The sequence below is a fragment of the Canis lupus genome, chromosome 11, assembly GCF_011100685.1.
Source record: "Canis lupus familiaris isolate Mischka breed German Shepherd chromosome 11, alternate assembly UU_Cfam_GSD_1.0, whole genome shotgun sequence".
Taxonomy (NCBI): domain Eukaryota; kingdom Metazoa; phylum Chordata; class Mammalia; order Carnivora; family Canidae; genus Canis; species Canis lupus.
This window is the reverse complement of record NC_049232.1, coordinates 65,944,017-65,963,615: the sequence shown is the minus strand read 5'-3', so window position 1 is coordinate 65,963,615 and position 19,599 is coordinate 65,944,017. Positions and strand designations below refer to the sequence as shown.

At 37.8% G+C, this 19,599-nt stretch overlaps 1 protein-coding gene across 1 annotated transcript in view; it reads right to left on the bottom strand.

The window, feature by feature from the left end:
- The window catches only part of MUSK (muscle associated receptor tyrosine kinase), an 89,751-nt gene that overhangs the window by 39,963 nt on the left and 30,189 nt on the right, over window positions 1–19,599 (bottom strand). The window contains exons 6-7 of the mRNA XM_038553299.1: window positions 9,215–9,244; window positions 2,272–2,396 (exon numbers count right to left, since the gene is read on the bottom strand). Coding sequence (XP_038409227.1) covers window positions 2,272–2,396; window positions 9,215–9,244 — 155 coding nt within the window. The remainder of the gene's footprint in view (window positions 1–2,271; window positions 2,397–9,214; window positions 9,245–19,599) is intronic.

Sequence of the window (19,599 nt, the reverse complement as noted above, 5' to 3'; positions counted from 1 at the left end):
ATTAAAATAAATATCTTTAACCTCATAAAGAATATCAGAAACTAGAGACTGAATGCAAACCAAACATGAAGTGATTAAAATCTATAAAATATAATTATGATAATTCATGATAGATTCTTATTTCCGATATTGGTAAGCTGGGTTATCAAACCAGCTCTCACACTGAAAAAAATTAAAATTCTGGAAAGATACTTTTAAAAATATAACAAACTTAGAAACTTTCATTCTCCTTAAGACATTTTTCCAACCCAGAAAAATGTGTTTCCTTTGAGGAGTGAGGAGAGAGAAATCAAAACTCTGGGTTTCATAAGGGTTAGGAGTCTAATAAGAGATACAAGAAACTAATGTCTCAAAGAATCAAGTATCAGGGAGGTGTCAATAATAACTACAAGTGAAATAGCCCATGTAGAATTGCAGGCTGGGATAATTATCTGGGATAACCAAGAAGCCTCAAACCTTGAATTAGGTTTAAGATGGTCCAAGATAAGTAGTTGCTTCCGGTCCTTGGCAGAAATAAACAAAAAATTCTTTCTGGAGAAAGGTACCTTTATCTAGACTTCAAATTAATTCCTGGCTTCCTCTCCCCTAAATAGTGAACAGCACTTAGTCAAAGATAACTAGGCACACAAGGAAACAAAGCACAATGAACAAGAGTCAGCAGGAAAACAGGTAACAGAAAGACACCTAAAATGGCATCCCATCTCACTCAAAAGCCAAAGTTCTTTCAATGCCCTACATGAGCTTATATGATCCATGATTCCTAAATTACACCCCTTATTTCTTTCCTCTTTGCTCACTCACCTCCAGTCACATTGACTACTTGCTATTCCTTTGACATACTTTCTTTTTTTTAATATATTTGTTTATTTTTTATTTATTTATGATAGTCACAGAGAGAGAGAGAGAGAGAGGGGCAGAGACATAGGCAGAGGGAGAAGCAGGCTCCATGCACTGGGAGCCCGACGTGGGATTCGATCCCGGGTCTCCAGGATCGCGCCCTGGGCCAAAGGCAGGCGCCAAACCGCTGCGCCACCCAGGGATCCCTCCTTTGACATACTTTCTGCAAGTTTATCTGACTCTCCCCAGTTTTCTTCCCATGATTATTGACATAGTCTCATCCTCAGTCTTCACATCTTAGCTCAAATGTCTTCATCTAAATGAGGCTTCCTTGACCACTCTATTGAAAATGGAATCTTTCTCCTAAGGTTGCATATTCTGTCTCATTTTCCTGCATTATTTTTCTCCATAGTATTCGACACTGTCTGCATAGAATATTCTGCTATTTGTTTTATTTTGTTTGTCTTTCCCTGTCATAATGTAAGCTCTTTGAGGCAGGGAACTTCACTTTTTTTTTTTTTTTTTTTTTAGTTTTTCTTTTTGAAAATATGACTTTATTTTTTTATTTTATTAGTTTCAGAGGTAGAATTTAGTGATTCACCAGTTGCATATATGCTCAGTGATTGTTACATCTAGTGCCCTCCTTAATACCCTTCACCCTCTTGTCCCTTCCTGCCCCCATCTCCCCTCCAGCAACCCTCAGTTTGTTTCCTAGAGTTCACTGTCTCTTATGATATGCCTCCCTCTCAATTTTTATCTTATTTTATTTTTCCTTTCCTTTCCCTATGTTCATCTGTTTTGTTTCTTAAATTCCACATATGAGTGAAATAATAGGGTATTTGTCTTTCTCTGACTGACTTAGTTTACTTGTTTTATTTGTTCCTGTATCCATAATGTCTAAAATATTGCCTGATACCTGGGAGATTCTCAGTAGATATTTGTAGAATGAGTAAATGAACATTTATATGTAAAGTGCTTAGAACAGAGCCTGGTACACAGTATCACTTAATATATGTTATTATTATCAGTATAAAAATGAATTAAAGGATATTAAACTGACAGTTACGGGTTCTAATTCTGGATTGTTTTTCATCAAAGTACCTCTAGTTCCAGTGAACTAATTTTTATGCTGATGAGTTTTGTGAAAATTATTTTACCTGTGTGGGAAGGAATTTTACCTCTTCACTTTTATATAAAAGCATAAATTTTTTTTTTGATTTTTCTACTCTACGATACAAGGAAAGAGGCAAACCCATGGAGTATAATTTTTAGGGCAATGACTTCTAGGATGAAAATCCTGAAAGACTTTGAAAAATGGAGGTGCAGGTGGGATCAGTAACAGAGATCAAGGCAACTTCACACTTATGTGGTCTATCCTGAAATTCCTCTCCACTGAGTCTTCCCCAGACAAGTCCCCGTACAGATGGCACTCACAGCATTTCCGTTTTCAATCCAGCTGATGGTGGGCACAGGGATGCCTGTTGCTGTACAGCGCAGGGTCACAAAGGAGCCAAATGTGACATTGTGGGATTCAGGAGCCCTCAGGATTCTGGCAAAAACTGTTAGGAAAACAGAAGTGGTGAGTGACTCCTAAAGGGAATGCTCAAACTGGAGTGGTCTTTTAAAAATGCAGATCAAATTGTGTTCTCCTGTGTAAACTCCTTCTATGTTCCCTCTATATTAAGGTAAGACCAAATGCCATACTGTGGCTTCTAAGCCACTTAATGCTATAACTCTACGTTTCTCACCACTGTCCAAGCTTCTTCCTTCTTTAGGAGCTTGTCTATGCTTTCCCTCGGCCTAGAGCACTCATCCCAGATCTTCATGTGGCACATTCATTGTATCATCCAGTCTCTGGTTAAGTGGAATTTCCTCAGAAAGGCCTTCCTTGACCACCCAACATAAGGTATAGCCTGCTTCCATTCACTTTTTCGTCATCCTGTTTTATTGCCTTTACATATCTTACCACTATCATAAGTTATTTTTTATTTGTCTATTGTCTGCCCCTCTCCCCCTCTGTAGATTGTGAGTTTTCAGCAACCAAAAACCTAGTTTGTTTTGTTCAGAAGAGTGCCTGACCAAAGTAATAGTATTTAATTGAATTAATTAAATAATTAATGAATGATTTATATCTTCAACTATATCACAGTGGGAGGACACACAAAATTTGTCAAATGTTTTAGAGAATGAAATGAGCACATTGTGCCAAAAAAGAAAGAAATATTTTAGGCCAAGTGTGAGCAGGAGAATAGATCATTAATATTCTATTCTGAGACTGAATCCCTACTGATTAATGAAGAGAACATCTGAGGAAGATATGATTTGACAACTGAATCCTTTTTGCAGATTCTAATTTTAGATTTGCAGGTTCAGATTAATTCAACTCCCAACTTTTTGATATTGAGGACTGTAAGAGATGGAATCTAGAAGAGCATGTTAGAAATACAATGTTAGGCACAAAAGCCAGAAGAAAGGAAAAGCAAGGAAGGCTCCATCTTTAAGGGAACAGGTGGTTAAAAAAGGCATCAAATGTTTAAAATACAGCTGAATCTGACCCCTGAAACAAAACTGAGACTGCTTTTAATAAATCGTGTAGTCTAATTCCCATCTGACAAAACATAGAGGTTAAGGAACATGTTAAGCAACGTTACAGGGATACAACTCATTCAAATTCAGAATATAGACAATTCAATAGGACAAATTATAATTTTCTCAATAAATAACTTGTATCAGGGGATAAAGAAAAAGAGAAATATTATAGAGTCAAAAAGACTTAGGAGGCATAAACTCATATGCAATGTGTGGATGTTATTTGGATTCTTACTCAATAGATTAGATGAAGAAAGATATTTTGAGATAATTGGATTAAAACTGTGCAGTCCTGATAGTAAATGGTACTAAGAAATTAGTGCTAATTGCGGATGGGTGGAATAATAAAAATGATAATGCAATTGTATTTTTTTAAAAAATCCCTACACTAAGGTACGTATTGGTTGATTGAATCTATGTCTGGGATTTGCTTTAAAAGAAACCAACAGCAATAAAATAGCAGTAGAATCAAAGAAACAAAATCAGTAGACTGTTGATCGTTGTTGCTAGTGGGTAATGGGAACATGGGAGTTCACTATATTACTGTACCTACTTTTCTGTAAGATTGGAAATCTTACAATAACATTTTAAAATATTGCTGTGGAGCCTACTCCACAGCTCCAGAGAACATGTGATGAGACCTACACTTCTTCTGCCATTCAAATAGTATCAAGTTTTAGAAAACTCTGAAACTGAAGGCAAGTAAGGCTCTGAGGAGGAACATTTGGCAGAGGCAGCAATCCTAAAAGCCTCAGAAATATCTACCATAGTTTTAGATCAAAATTCTATGAGGGATAATCCTAAATTGAAACGAAATGTGGGGAAAATTTTCCCTACCAGGTGAGTTATAGAGCCTGAAAGATTCCATAGCACAATGAGTGGCAGTAGCCATAGTGATCAGCAGAGTTGGCTGGAAAAGTGAGTGACCCTGTGGGGTTTCATGGGGCACGTTGCTACGAGTGCCCCATGCTTGGTTTAATTATCTGCTGTCTGTGTCTTGAACTTACTAGCGATTTTTGGATTAAAATCATTGTCATTTGCACCTGGCCCACAGGTTATGGAGCCAGTCCTGGTAGTCAGGGATAAACATGTCACCTTAAAAGAAGGCGTGAAGTCTGTACCTCTACTGAAGTTCCAGAAAAGCAGGACTCCAAGGTGAAATAGGAAATTAAAAAGTTGCATAATGAATGACTCGGAAGGATCAAGTGTCAATCAAGATTAAGTGACAGGCTGTCCTCCCTGGAAATACTAAATTTCTCAAGACCAGCCAGCTTGGAGGCAGTGCACACTTCTTCCGGATGTACCGCAGTGACACACGGTGACCCATCTGACCACCCGATGGGAGATTTCTCCCAACTCAGTCCAAACTCACAGGTTGTGTACTCTTGACAACAGACTGGCTGGCATCCACTGCATTGTTAAGTCTAGTGGGTTAAGAGGGGGAAAAGGCCAGGAATAAAAGGGAAGCTGTTTTTTGCGCACCCACATTCTTGCCAAAAGATAAAAATAGAACTTTCCCCTTTTTCCAGTATTGAAAGATGTCTTCCACCCTTCCTGCCAGTTTCCCCCTTCCCACCCCCAAAGAAGGCATCCTAGCAAGGGTGCTCTCCGATATTTGCTTCTTTTCTAATGTTTTCTGACTATAATAGTAGAGACATAGATTGTACAACATATCTGAGTCCATGTTCATCATTTGGTTGAAATAGCTTTTTGGGGTTGAGGTTATGCTTGTGTGTCTTACATTTTTTGAGTGTGAAACTACTGTATTCATCATTTTATGGATCGAATTACCTCTCAGATTCTGAAAAAAGCAGGATCCTTGAGAGATTGAGAGTGGGATTATCTCAATCCCATAGGTACTAGAAAAGTGTAACCAGCAGCTACTGCAGGTAACTCTGTACCCTTGAACCTGAATGAGAGCCGTCTGGCTAAAGAGCAAAATAAAAAGATGGATAAGAATGAAATCTAGATACTTCTGCTTTAATTTATAGAGACAAAAGTTTTCACTTAGGGACTGTAAATTCTTCCTGGAAATGCAGTAATAAGGGAGGATTTATTTTGTTCTAATTTACAGCTTTTTTTTTTTTTTTACTTTTGGCTGGTATTATATTATTTAGAATATCATTTGGGCTCACCGCAAACTTTTGATGATCTATATTGCACAACATAGCTAAGCATAATGTGAGATGGTAAATAAGATAGAGTCAACATGGCCTTGTAGTGAATTTACTTAATATAATGCTCTGTCCCATATCAGAACCTTCTAGGGGGTCCAGTGGGGCACAGGATGGTACAAAAAAGAGCGGGATTGGCATTTTCAGTGGCTTCATGAAGGTGTGATGGTGCTGATAAACTTCTGGTCTCCTCCTCCAAAAGAGCAGATAGATATACCCTCCTCTGAGCCAGGGTATATTTCATTGTGTGTTGAGAAAAACAACTTTTGAAAAAAACAACTTTGTTTTCCTGAGTTGCTGCCTCAGCATTCTAAAATATGATAACCTTACCACACCCAGAATCTAGACATTTAGATAGGGACTTGAGTTTCAGATGTCTGTCATAAATCCCCACTTTGCTTTTCCTGGGCACCTTTTAAAATGATCACTTAGAGGGAAGCCCTAAAAAAGTGAGTATCTTCTGTCCCAATAACCTTGTAAGTATAGCTTCTTGCTGTCCCACTCTCTTCTCTGTGACCTGGGTCAGAGGACTGCCCTTCCCTGGGCTCACAGGATGTTCCTGAGACCCTGGCTTCTGGGATTTGTAAATAATAAATCTTGTGATTCCATTTCCTTTCTGTGGGTGTGTTGAAACTACGCCTTCAATCACAGTGAACCCATGGGTTTCACTTCCCCAAAGTGGGAGCTGGGATGCTGAGGGAGCTCCTTGCTGACCCCATGTGGGTAGCTTGTGTCCCCTCAGTGCTCTTTATTCAATTAACCAGCTCCCGCTTCTCCACATGCATTGTTAAGTCTAGTGGGTTAAGAGGGGAAAAAGGCCAGGAATAAAAGGGAAGCTGTTTTTTGCGCACCCACATTCTTGCCAAAAGATAAAATAGAACTTGTCTCCTTTTTCCAGTATTGAAAGATGTCTTCCACCCTTCCTGCCGGTTTCCCCCTCCCCACCCCCAAAGAAGGTCACAGATGTCTCCTTATCAAAATGTTTCTCAACACAGTCCCTTACCCTTGTTTGTGTTTCTTCATAGCACTTATCACCAGGTCATAACTATTGACTTGTTTGTTTGTTGGCAGTCTCCTCCTCTGGAATGTAAGCACCATAAGGGCAGAGCTTGCTTTGTTCACTAACACAGGCCAATTGATAAGTAGATAGAGCTCTGCATGGTACATAGCAGCCATTCAATAAATATTTGTTGAATCAGTGAATGAATCAATGAATGAATGACTCTTCTGCTTGGTGATATTGGAGAAAGGGACTTGTCTGTTATGAGTATCACAGCTCCCATGGGACCATCAGTCTCCCAGCTACCCTCAAACAAGAAGGGTATGGGGTTAAGGTGCAGTAACCATCCCAGCTCAGGGCTTCTCTGTCTTACAACTTAGGGTGAAAGGTTAAAGAGCGGGGAGGGGCTGAGAAGGATGAGGAGACAGATGTTAGTCTAATTCTTGGATGGAAAAGTAGAAAGTTTTATTTTTCAATCCAGCTTTATCAGCAATAAAACTGATATTTTTATACCCATCTGTATTTGTTACTAGCTTCAAGCAGAAGAGGTGAAGGAGGGATGAAAAAATTCCACCGTATTTATCAAACGTTGAAAAACAGTAAGGCCAGTTGCAATTAAAAACGAATGCTGACTTTCATGGATAATAATGCGCTGGTAATAATAAACTTAGATGTCATGCAGTAATACACTCCCATTATTTTGGTGGTAGCCCCAAACTGACAATGCACTTTAGGTCATCCATTTTAAAAGTAATGTGGTATATTTCATATCAAGTAAAATATCCACTGAATATCCCTATCTTGCATTTTATTTGCATCCAAAAACAGTATAAAAGTGTTTTTGTTACCTAAACTAGTTGCTTAATAGAAGAGGTACAGCATTACTTAGTAATTTAGAGAATGTTTACAACTGTTTTGGTATGGATTTTAAGAAAAAACACGGTGCAACTCTTCTTTCTATAGTCTTATCCATTATTCTCCAATTTGCTGTAAGCCCTATCCCACTTGCTTTCTTGTGGGGGCAAGCAAATTACTGTTCATCTGCATCATGGGAAATAGACATAGGCGATCTGTTTATCCCTGGATTTTCTGTTGTGGTATTCATTCATGAGTTTGGGGCTTTAATTTCTTGTGCGTAAATCTACAGCACTAACTGCAGATTGAGAATCATACTTTCAAAACTGGGCGTAAGCAGCCAGTGATTCCAAAATCCTATATAAAAACATAACCATATTATGTTCTCATTCTCATTCATCCCTCCCTCCTTCCCTTTCTCTTTCCATTTTCCAAAGCACTTTCAGATACATAATAAATCTTATTACTGATTGTCATTTTAAGGTATAATTTGAATTTGTAATAGGGAGATAGAGCTATTACTCAGTCTGAAATTGCCCGGATGGTGCAATGGAAAGCCTAGGGCAGGGGACCCAAATGAAGTCTCGAAATGCACAAGCAGTTTGGCTTGAGATGAATTGCCTCTCCTTTCTTGGTAGGACCAGAGGAATACTTAAATCCCTTATAAATTCTGTTCCTGAGCAATTATTTCAAAGGACACAATGAGCTCACATGGATTTTATTTTCTGTCATTTTTTCCCTTTCTTCATTTAATTCTAGTGTGCCTTAAGGAGATTTTTTAAAGGTTACTTGATTCTAACCAGCAGTGACTGCTGGAAATGAAGTGAAAGCAAATAAAAAAAAAAAAAAAAAAAAGAATCACACAGGAGCAGGTGAAATGATTTTATCTAAGTTTGATTGTATACAGCCTGATGTTTGGAAATAGAAAAGCATTTCAAATACCTTATTTGAGATCCTAAGGAGGTGCTGTTTCAATTACTATCAGCCTAAAGTTTATTTCTAGAGCCAAATGGTATCATATGAGAACTTGTGAATCTTATCCAAAATACATAAAAGTTTAGGTTAGAACAACACAAAGCTTGAATCTTAATCAAGATAGAAGGTGCTCACTTGGAAGAAAAACTCTTATTCTACAAAGTAGAATTTTTCCCCCCAAACAAATCCATCTACTTTCTTCTAAACATATTCCACTAAATAGATGTATATATCTACAATTAAAATTAATTTAAATTTGATTGATTTGATTTTGTTTCAAGCAGTTTCATAATACTTGTCTTCTTGGAATAATAACAATAAGAACCTAAGCTGGCATCTTGACATTTTTACATTTCTCCAAAACTTGTAACACCTTCCCTTCCCACTACATCCCCTTCCGCCAAAAAGGCTTTCAGTCAAAAGGTAACTTTCTGTTACAACCAGTGTGAGATTTATAGTCTCAAGCTGATTTATGTCATTTTGTTTGCATTTTCAGAGTTTACTTAATAAAAGTAAGTGGTCAATAAGTACATTATAAAACAAAGCAGCCTATCTAATAACACTCAGTCAAATGCTGACAATATTCCTGGTCCATCATTTGTTATTTCCTAAAAATAATAAAATAAAATAAAATAAAATAAAATTAAAATAAAATAAAATAAAATAAAATAAAATAAATAAAAATAAAAAAATAGGCACCTAGAATTGTCTATAAGGTCAGCAAAAAATAAACAATTGAATAGAACCATATATTTAAAAAGAAGGGCAGAAAGAAAAAAAATACCTTTAGTATCTTGTTCAGGTTCACTTTCTTCTATTAATAGAAACAAGACAAAACACACACAACACACACAACAAACATACAAACAAAAACAACACATCATGAAAAGGGAAAATCTTTGACCACAGAAACATCAGTTGCACAACAAGATTAATTAGAATCTGCTTGTTTCTTATTTCAATAAGAAACAAGTGCAATCAAGGGAAATTCCTGACCTCTTCAAGCAAACTATTAAATGACATAAAATTTCAAATGACTACTTTTAGTCGGGCAGTACGACACAGATAATCAACTACAGCATACCCAACAGCATAGCTCATTCATGCATTTTTATTTGAATGTTGACAATCCCCCTTTCTTTCAAGGCAACAGGCTGCCTACTATTCTGATAAATTGTGTTTTCCCTTTGTTAGCATGGCTTCTCCTTTTACAAGGTCCTGCTGTGAAGTCAGTGAGGTTGACTCTGGGATCTCAACTATCATTTCTATGGCAATAGACTCATGTTGTGGTAAACAGAGGATTAGGGGGTTTCTGCAGAACAGAGCCTACCACCAACAGAGATTCTCTCCTCTTACCCACTCCCTAAGGCTGCTCCCAGAGCAGAGAGGAGCAAATCACTATCTTGCAGGAAACTACCAGTGAAGCAGGCTCCAAAGGAAAATGTAAAAATGTCTATGCGGTGTGTGCAGAATCGAGAATTTGTGATTTTTTTTAAATCCTAGAAAAGAGACAACCATCAAATTGATTGTTCCAAAATGTTTAATATAATAACTGTATCAGATGTAGATCCCACATGGAGCTCTGTTTCTCTTTCCTGAAAGTTTATTTATGTCAATTTAGACAAGCTGACTGTAGCATTTGTTTATAAGTATAAAATAACTATGCTATTGTTAACGACTTTGAATGCTAAGGATGTATTTGCATAGTTCTTCCCAGGTTATGGATATTTGCACACATTATCTCCTTTAACCCTGATCATATACCTGTGATTAAACATAACTGATATTATTCAGCCCATTTTCCAGACGAGGAATCTGAGATTCAGAGCCTTGCTGCAGGGTCAGAGCCAGAAATGCCCCTCCAGACATCAATTCCCCCTTCTAAGGTGCTTCATAGTAAGAAATCCTCATTTTGCACTTAATGCTCAACCCTCTTAAATGTAAGCGAACTTATAATTTCCCTTTTAAATTGTACTGACTAAATGTTCCCTATCTCCACCAACCAAGTCCGTGGCACATTCCTGTTTTATTTTTTGAAGGTCAAAGACTACATGAAAGTTGTTATATTTGAATACATTTATGGTTAAAAGGAGAGTTAGAAATGTACCTACACAAAGAAAATCATTTTTTACAACACCCCCAACAGTGCCTGGTATTTTTCATACTGAAAACTGGTCATGTGGACACTTGAAACTGCCGAGTTCCCTGGTTTCCAACACAGACATTAATCAGGAAAAATAACACGGAGGTCCATGTTTGGACCAGATTAGCCCAAATGAAAAATTGCATTTGGACGCCTTTAGGCTGGGCATGTTTTCCTAGCTCCCTAACGCAGTTGTACTTATTTCCAGATCTTACTATTTTTGTTTTCCATCAGCCAAGTAACTATCTATGAGTGACTGAGATGGGTATGGGACTCCTATGGGAATATTAAGTGTCTTCATTCCCTGGCTGCTGTCGTTGCCCCAATTTTTTCCACCCAAGTTAAAAGGCCTCCATACATTTTGAGAATCCTATTTCTTCGTTTTTTAAAAAAAAATTATAATTTTTGTTTTTTCTCTTACAATATTCTTTTTTGGGTTCTGGAGCAAGTGCAGGTACATTCTGAGTCTCCTTTTACTTTTGCTCCAGTGGTCTTTGACTGGACCACCCTTGAGAGTGTACCATGAAGACCGTGCTGACTTCCCTTTGCTACCTTTCACTTTGTAACTATTGTTATTACTGCTGTTCATTTTGCTTGATTTCTTTGGAATTGGGAGCAATGTGAAGTTTTGAAAGAATGCACCCATTTTCTCCACTGCAGATCTACAGAACTGACTCGAGAGATGAGAGATTGTCCAAGATCTGCCATTTTCCTAGGAGGAGGGTCAAAGTTCTACCAGAAATTATATCTTCATATAGAGACTCTCAAAGTTTCTTTCTAGGCACAAGTGCAGATATACAGCTCTGTACATATGTATTTACAGTTGCTTATAGATTTATACACATGTATACCACATACACACACAATTAAGATTACTTTAAATTAGAGAAAATGATGCAAGAATAATCTGCAAAACCTATTTAAACTTTAGTACACCCATTCGGTGTATTAGATTATTGGTCATTCTGAGTCAGTCTATAGTTCTAGTTTTTTCCACGTATCCTGCTTGCTTAGCCTATGATCCCTCTTGACTTCAGAACTTACTGTTTTACCACCTATCAACTTTTAAATATTTGGCTCTATGGTCTTTATTCCCATTTAATTGCTCTATGTGTTATGCATCAGTCTCATCTTCCAAACTGATGTGGAATCTCTGTTGAGGGGGTGGAGGCAGGGAGCAGTATAGCATATTTACTTTTGTTATGTTTCCTTTAACCCCTAAAGTTTGGCACAGTCTCTTATAGAAAAAAGAAGATACTTCAAAAAGGAGTTGGGTAGCAATTCATTTTCCTTTTCTACTGTCCTGGAATTGCTCAATAAGACATTTAAAAGAGATAATCTCTGTTGGAGTATTCTGAGATATAATCAACATCCGAGTTAAATGGTATCTGTATCGTTTTCTTGAATACTTTGATTTATGGGGAACTCAGTACTATCATAGCAACCTATTTAAAATACTGTTTAAAAAAAGGAATATATTTTAAATCAAACCAAAATCAGTCTCCTTAGAATTAATACCCACAAGGCTTAGTTTCTACTCCTAACCACTGGACAAAAAAAAGAAGGCCTTCAAATATTTTCATTTTTCCAAGCTTGCTATAGCCCCAGTTTACCATGCTGATTGCTCACTTTTGAACTTTCTTACCTTACCTTCTTATCTTAATTTACCCCAGAACTAAAACTGACACACACATAGAGAGTCTCACAAAGTCACAGAATAGTAAGACTCTAATATTCTACTTCTATGACTAGAAATTTGCATACATTTTTATGTGCATTTATATAAAAATACAGTGAGGTCATATTCCATTGAGAATCATGAATACCTACCACTTGTTTTTATACTTGCTCTTCAATTTTGAATGTGAGTGTTTGTGTGTGTGTGTGAGAATATGCTTTGATTCTAAGAAAGATAAATTAAGTTTTTCCTACTCAATTCACTGTATTAGTTGATTGGAGAAAAAATTTGGAAGGGGAAATCTATCATGTAGGAAGAGGGAAAGCCATCAAAGTTCCCTGGCTGAAATGAACTTATTTAGGAAGACCATGTAGGTCACGTAGATTTTGTGGAGAGAAAGAAACAGACTAGAAGAGAAAACAGGCATAACTGTGGGATCTCTCCCATTCTTCAGACTGAAAGAGTTAGGAGAGCCAAGAAGATAACAGAGATCTGGCCACCTAGGCCAAAGTCTCAATGGAAGCTGTTCTTGCACATTCTTGCTCTTTGTAGGTTGGCATTGTTTATAATTTTCTTTGTAGGCAAAACATTAAAGAAATCTCTGATCATCTGGTACTGTCAGAACACCATTCTAGGACTTTTTCATTTTTAAATGATTTGCACAAAGCAGTTAATATAGCAACTAACACACAGCTAGAAAGGACTGGAGGCTAATTTTGAAGCCAGATCTTCTAGCTCTTTCTTTCTTTCATTTATTTTTTTTTTCAGAGCTATTTCTAGCGCATGGTATCTTCCTGACTGATGAAAGCTGTTTCTCCAACTGCCTTTGAAGAGAGTGGGTTTATTTTATTTTTAAATTTCAGTCTGCCTTAGCAAGCTACATTCCAGATATTGATCGTGCTGAGTACCCCTTTTGTAGGTGTTGAAAGCGTACTTAAGTCCTTAAGTCCATTCCTCACTTATCTGAGAAGAGAGGCAGCATTCTGTAGAAAGAGAAGTCCATTGTTCAGACCTTATTATTAAAACATGGGTGCTAGATTATTTGAATCCATTCTTAAATAGGCTACATTTGTCTCATCTAGCATTGCATTTTAAGAGTTATTGCATTGAATAAATAAAATCTTTTTTAAAAAAAAGGGATGCCTCAGTGGCTCAGCGGTTGAGCGCCTGCCTTTGGCTCAGGTCGTGATCCCAGGGTCTGGGATCGAGTCCCACATCGGGCTCCCTGCAGGGAGCCTGCTTCTCCCTCTGCCTATGTCTCTGCCTCTCTGTGTGTCTCTCATGAATAAATAAATAAAATTTTCAAAAAATATTAATGCGTTGGAAATGCCTAGTAGAAGATAAGCACCACAGGCAGCAAAAAAAGAGTCATTTTAGTTGTTTTATTATTTACTTGAAAAGAATTGGCTTAGAGGATTGTTGAAAAGTAATCATATTGAGACTCTGTGGTACTCTGTTTCTGAATACATTCTCCTTTTGTTTTCCAATCATCAGAAGAGCATGTGACGGGATCCCTGGGTGGCGCAGCGGTTTAGTGCCTGCCTTTGGCCCAGGGCGCGATCCTGGAGACCCGGGATCAAGTCCCACATCGGGCTCCCGGTGCATGGAGCCTGCTTATCCCTCTGCCTATGTCTCTGCCTCTGTGTGTGTGTGTGTGTGTGTGTGTGTGTGTGTGTGTGTGACTATCATAAATAAATAAAAATTAAAAAAAAAAGAAGAGCATGTGACAATAATAATAATAAACTTAAGTAAATACCTGGATTTTCTTTGCTGACTTCTTGGTAGCTAAAGCAAAGAAACCCGACCCTAGTGTGCTGCCACTGTTTACATTTCTGCTTCCTTTGAAGCAGAGCAATGCATGAGGTTTATCCACTGTGGCTCCATCTCTGAAGGAATCAGAATGCAAGCTCCTTTAGAAAATATACACAGCACCCTCACAAACAGCCTTCCTTCGCATCTTCAAAGTAAGGCTGGCCTGGCTCCGTGTCATCACGATTCTCTAAAGTGGCTTGGGCTGGGAACGTTTCTGTGGCCTTTGAGATAATAACATTTTCCTAGCTTGTAAATATGGATGGTGAATAATGACTACGCGCAAGAAGTGTTTATCAAGTAAATCAGATAAGAGCCACACAAAGTTAACTTGGTTTTAGTTCAGTACTAGATGTAGAGAGAACAACGATTAAGAATATTTTTGTTGAAATGATTCTGAAAATGTATTAGAAGTTTAAGCATAAGCCAATGAAGAAATTGGACTTCAGTTGTGATTCATGTTTCTCCTTCTTTAAAACAGTGTATATTTTGGTTTTAATGGGAAGAGATGTGAAGCTGCTTAATTGCCAGGACAGAAGCCTTTTTTGGTTAACCTTTTTGAAGGTTTTAATTTTGAGATAACTTTAGGGTTCCAGAAGAGTTGCAAAGATAATATAGAGGGTCTCCAAGTACCCTTCACCCAAGTTCCTCTAATGCTAACATATTATATAAATATAGTACATTTATCAAAATCTTAATTTACTTTTAAATAACATTTTGGACCTAATCTCATGAAAATAAAGATACTTGAGCTGTGACAGCAATCAAAGAAAGTAAGGTTTATGAAAAATAAGAATTTATTTATTTTTAAATATTTTATTTATTTATTCATGAGAGACACACAGAGAGAGGTAGCAACATAGGCAGAGGGAGAAGCAGGCTCCCTGCGGGGAGCCCAGTGTGGGACCCTGGGATCACGACCTGAGCCAAAGACAGATGCTTAACCACTGACCCACCCAGGTGCCCCAAGAATGTTTTTTGTTTTTAAAATATTATTATTATTGTTATTTTAGCTCACCAGAAATTTTAGCTGGAAAAAGAAACAGGAGCCATAACCTTAGGCATAAGTGGCACCATAGTACCCTGATTGTCTCAAGTGGCTTGGCCTGAGAACATGGCTGTGGTCTTTGAGATGGAGTTCCAGATGCCCAGATAGGACCACAGGACTCCAAACTGTAGGTCCCCATGTGAACGAGATGACATTTGAAAACTATGTCTAAGAAAGAATACCACATGTTATAATCTCAGTGTTAGTCTGTGAGTCAAATTGCAGCCCATTCTGGTTTTTAGGGCACCCGAATAGATACTGTCTCATAATCTCTAGTCCGTCTTTTACTCCCTGACTCCATAGCAACCTGAGCTCTCATGATAAATCTGCTCCTCCCACCCAATCACTGTGATATGATCTGTAACAGGGGCTGCTGTTCATCAATCAAAGCCTTGTTGGACCTCACGTCTCTGAAGCTTTCCCTGATCTCCCACCATATCCCCTGTCCTGTTGTGTGTATCCTACACAAACTTCTATCATTGCAAATAATTGAACTTTAATCTTTATAATTACTTGTTGCATGCTCATCTTACTTTCCTCACTGAATTGAAAACTTTTCAAGAAATAAGTCATGTTTTTTATCTCTGTATCCTTGGGAATAACCTCATTCTATGAAATGCAGTAGGCACTCAACAAGTGAATAAATTTGAAGCTTCTTCTAATTTTTAACCTACGAATTATGGATAAGCTAACTTTTTCCTTAAATGTTTAAGCTTTGCCTGGAATAAAGACCTTCCTTTTTTTTTTTTAATTTTTTTTTTTTTATTTATTTATGATAGTCACAGAGAGAGAGAGAAGGCAGAGATGCAGGCAGAGGGAGAAGCAGGCTCCATGCACCGGGAGCCTGACGTGGGATTCGATCCCGGGTCTCCAGGATCGCGCCCTGGGCCAAAGGCAGGCGCCAAACCGCTGCGCCACCCAGGGATCCCAATAAAGACCTTCCAAGTAGAAATCCTCAAGTCAATGTTTCTAAATGTGTGGGTTCGTAGTCTACTCAGGTAAAAGTCATTTGGGAAGTTGTTAAAAGGCCCTAACACAGACCTATCAGATCTGAATCTATGAGGAATGCATCCTAGAGCTATAACTTTTAATAAGATTTGCAGAGGCTTTTAATGTGCATTGAAGTTTGAGAATCACCGCCTTGGAGGAAGAATTATATTAATCCATCAACTTTGTTATTTCCATCTCTTTCCAAAGAAGTTTTGAAGTGAATATAATCAATGATGTGACAGCAAATTAAATGAAATAACAAACCCATTAGTATCAGGGAAAAGGAGACTTCTGGTTGGTTTAGTGTAATAGATACTATGACTTGGATTCTGAAATACATGCCAGGTAGGGCAAAAAAACAAAGTAAAAATAAAGCACACCATTCTTGCTATAAGAAGGGAAACAAAAGGCCACTTTTTCAGGAGAGATCACCTTCCCACCACCCATAGGCGCTAGATTTTTAAAGCAATTTCTCACTTATGATTTACCTTAATGCAGTGAGTGATGGAATGATTGACATTTTCAACAAGATTTTTAGGCAAAGGGCTATTTCTGTAGTGAGTAAAATATGTAGTAAGTTCAGGATGTGCACTAAGGTTCGTTTGATTTCCTATTGTGTATACCATATTTTTTGTACAGGTTGACTCTAAATAGCCCCCTTCCAGTTTGCCAGTAAAGGCACATCTTCATACAGCTTCTTAGATCAGCTTTCTCCCCCACTGACTTGTGCCAGTGGGGCCAAACCAAAGTTATAATCTCTAACAAGTACCAAGCATGCAGGTATAAAGCATTGTTGATTGAGGATAGATTTATGTTCTTTGGAAACAAGAGGAGCAGTTGGTAATGTTGACATTCTATTTATGAAATCTGAGAGCCTTAACCAACGCTATTCTCTTGGGTAGAATGTAAATAATGTAAACAACAGGCAACAACAACCAGTCTTTATCAAGGAGCCTCCGTGTAGACACGGTATATATGCAGGCTTAGTCCATTTCAAAAAATCTACGCTCTAAGTAATACCACCCCCATTTCACAAATGAGGAAATAACTTGCAAAGGTTGAGTTAAAATATCCGACCTTACATAACTAGCAAGTGGCAGGGTCAGGATTAGCACCCAGATCTATCTGATGCTAAAGCATGTGAGCTCTGCAGCGTGCTGGCCTATGAAACATAAACACAGAGAAAGGGAAAACTCAAGAACGGGGTAATGGAAGATGTCCTGGCCTGGGAACTGAGAATTCTGAGCTCCTTGCTAACTTGGACAAAGCGCCGTCTTTTCTAGTCTCAAATTTCCTGTTCTGTAGAATGAGGGATAGAATTGCAATTTCAGATTGAAAACCTATGATTACTCTTCTGATGGAACCAAAGTTAATAAAAATCAACTCTCTTTTAAAGAAACATATACTTTTTTTTTGTCATTGAACTCGATTGCTTCTACCTCAAAGATAAAGATGACACACGGAATAAAGAGCTGTGATTCTCTCTCTGCAAGTGTTTTTAAATCATTGCTTCTGCTGCACAGACATTACATTAGTCCTAGAACTAATACTGGTAACTGTTATCTGAATGACTGTACAGTCCTGTAAGAGCTTTAAATATGTTATCTTCGTTTATCCTTTTAATTTTTTTAAAAAGTTTTTTTAAAGATTTTATTTATTTACTCATGAAAGACACAGAGAGAGAGAGAGAGAGGCAGAGACCTAGGCAGAGGGAGAAGCAGGCTCCATGCAGGGAGCCTGATGTGGGACTCGATCCCAGGACTCCAGGATCACTCCCTGAGCCCAAGGCAGATGCTCAACCACTGAGCCATGCAGGCGTCCCAGTTTATCCTTTTTTTTTTTTCTAAAGATTTTATTTATTTATTCATGAGAAACACAGAGCGCGTGCGAGAGAGGCAGAGACACAGGCAGAGGGAGAAGCAGGCTCCATTGCAGGGAGCCCGACGTGGGATTCAATCCCGGGGACTCCAGGATCACAACCTGGGCTGAAGGCGGTGCTAAACCGCTGAGCTACCCAGGCTGCCCCAGTTTATCCTTTTTATAAGAGATGAGACGCAGAGCATTATTAATCTCATTGTACAGGTGGGGAAACTGAGGCACAAAGAGACTAAGTGACCTACCTGACATTACGCAAGTGGTAGAGCCAGGATCTGAACTCAGGAGTTTACTCTAGACTCAGGAGCCCATGTTATTAGCCAGTACGTTAAGTTCCCTCTAAAAATCATGTCTTGCCTAGTTTATCATTCATGGCAGTGAACATACTAATTACAATTTGAAAGTCATATTTTTGATTCCTGAAAGGAATAATTTAAGTAATAGCATTTGAATTCCATATTGCCACAGCAGTCTAATAGCTTTCGATTATATCCTTACATGATTCAAAGTTGTTATATTTTGAAATCAAGGCCAACGAAGGAAGGCATGGTGTTCCATCCTGCACAGTGTAAGAGGAGTCTCTGTGAATCAATGCATTAAAGAGAAAGAATGTTTCCTTTTTTGTGTATGTATGCTTGAACTGGTGCATCTCATTTTAATACCTAAAAAATGAAAATCAAAGCTTACTCTAATTAGAGTATGCATATTTTGGGTCACAGTAACTTTTCACTTCAAATAATATAATGTCCACATTATTAAACAATTTAAGACAAATCTTTGAGGCATAGCTTTTTTTCTTTAAACCTGCAATTGAAGAGGGCATACCTGTTTTTTAACTTGAGGTAGTTATATTTTGGGGGCAATAATCATTATATATCTTTTTCTTTCCTTAGACAACTTTAGTGACAACTCTTCAACTAAAGGACCACTGTACCATTGTTTCTTGAAGGCGCTATGGAACTTTTTAGATGGGAATGCAACATAACAGCCCTTAAAGTTGAAATCAGTGGATAGTACTCTTCTTTTAGAGCATGCACCTTATTAATCATGCAGGTTTAATTCCCCCCCCACATAGCCTCCAGGGATACCGAAGGCTTATGCCTTTTTCTTTGGTTTGGTTTTTAGATACACAATGTACTCATAACAGCAAATCAAACCTGTTAGTGGCATCAAGCAAGTAGAATTGATGCCGGGAACAGGACCACCGCAAATTTTATTAAAACTGCAATCACTGAGAGCACAGCACACGTTGGGTTTTAAATACCTCTCTCTGTGGCATTTGTCATATTAAGAGCTGTGGCATAAACAAAGGAAAAAGCAAATCAAATGTTGTGTAAACATTATATGATCGCTTCCACTTTTCTAGATGCAATAAGGAAATCTGATCTCTAGGGAAGAGGGCAGCCAGAAGTCTAACAGTTTTGAAAACAGGGCTGATCTCTTATAGTTAGATCTACTGATATTTGCCTCTGGGACATTGTGTGTGTGTGTGTGTTTATGTATGTAAATATGTTTATGTGTATATATACATATATAATGTATATATATAAAATGTGTGTGTATATATATGTGTGTATATATAATGATTTGTTTTTATCTTTGGGGATTCAATTGTTGTCTGATATA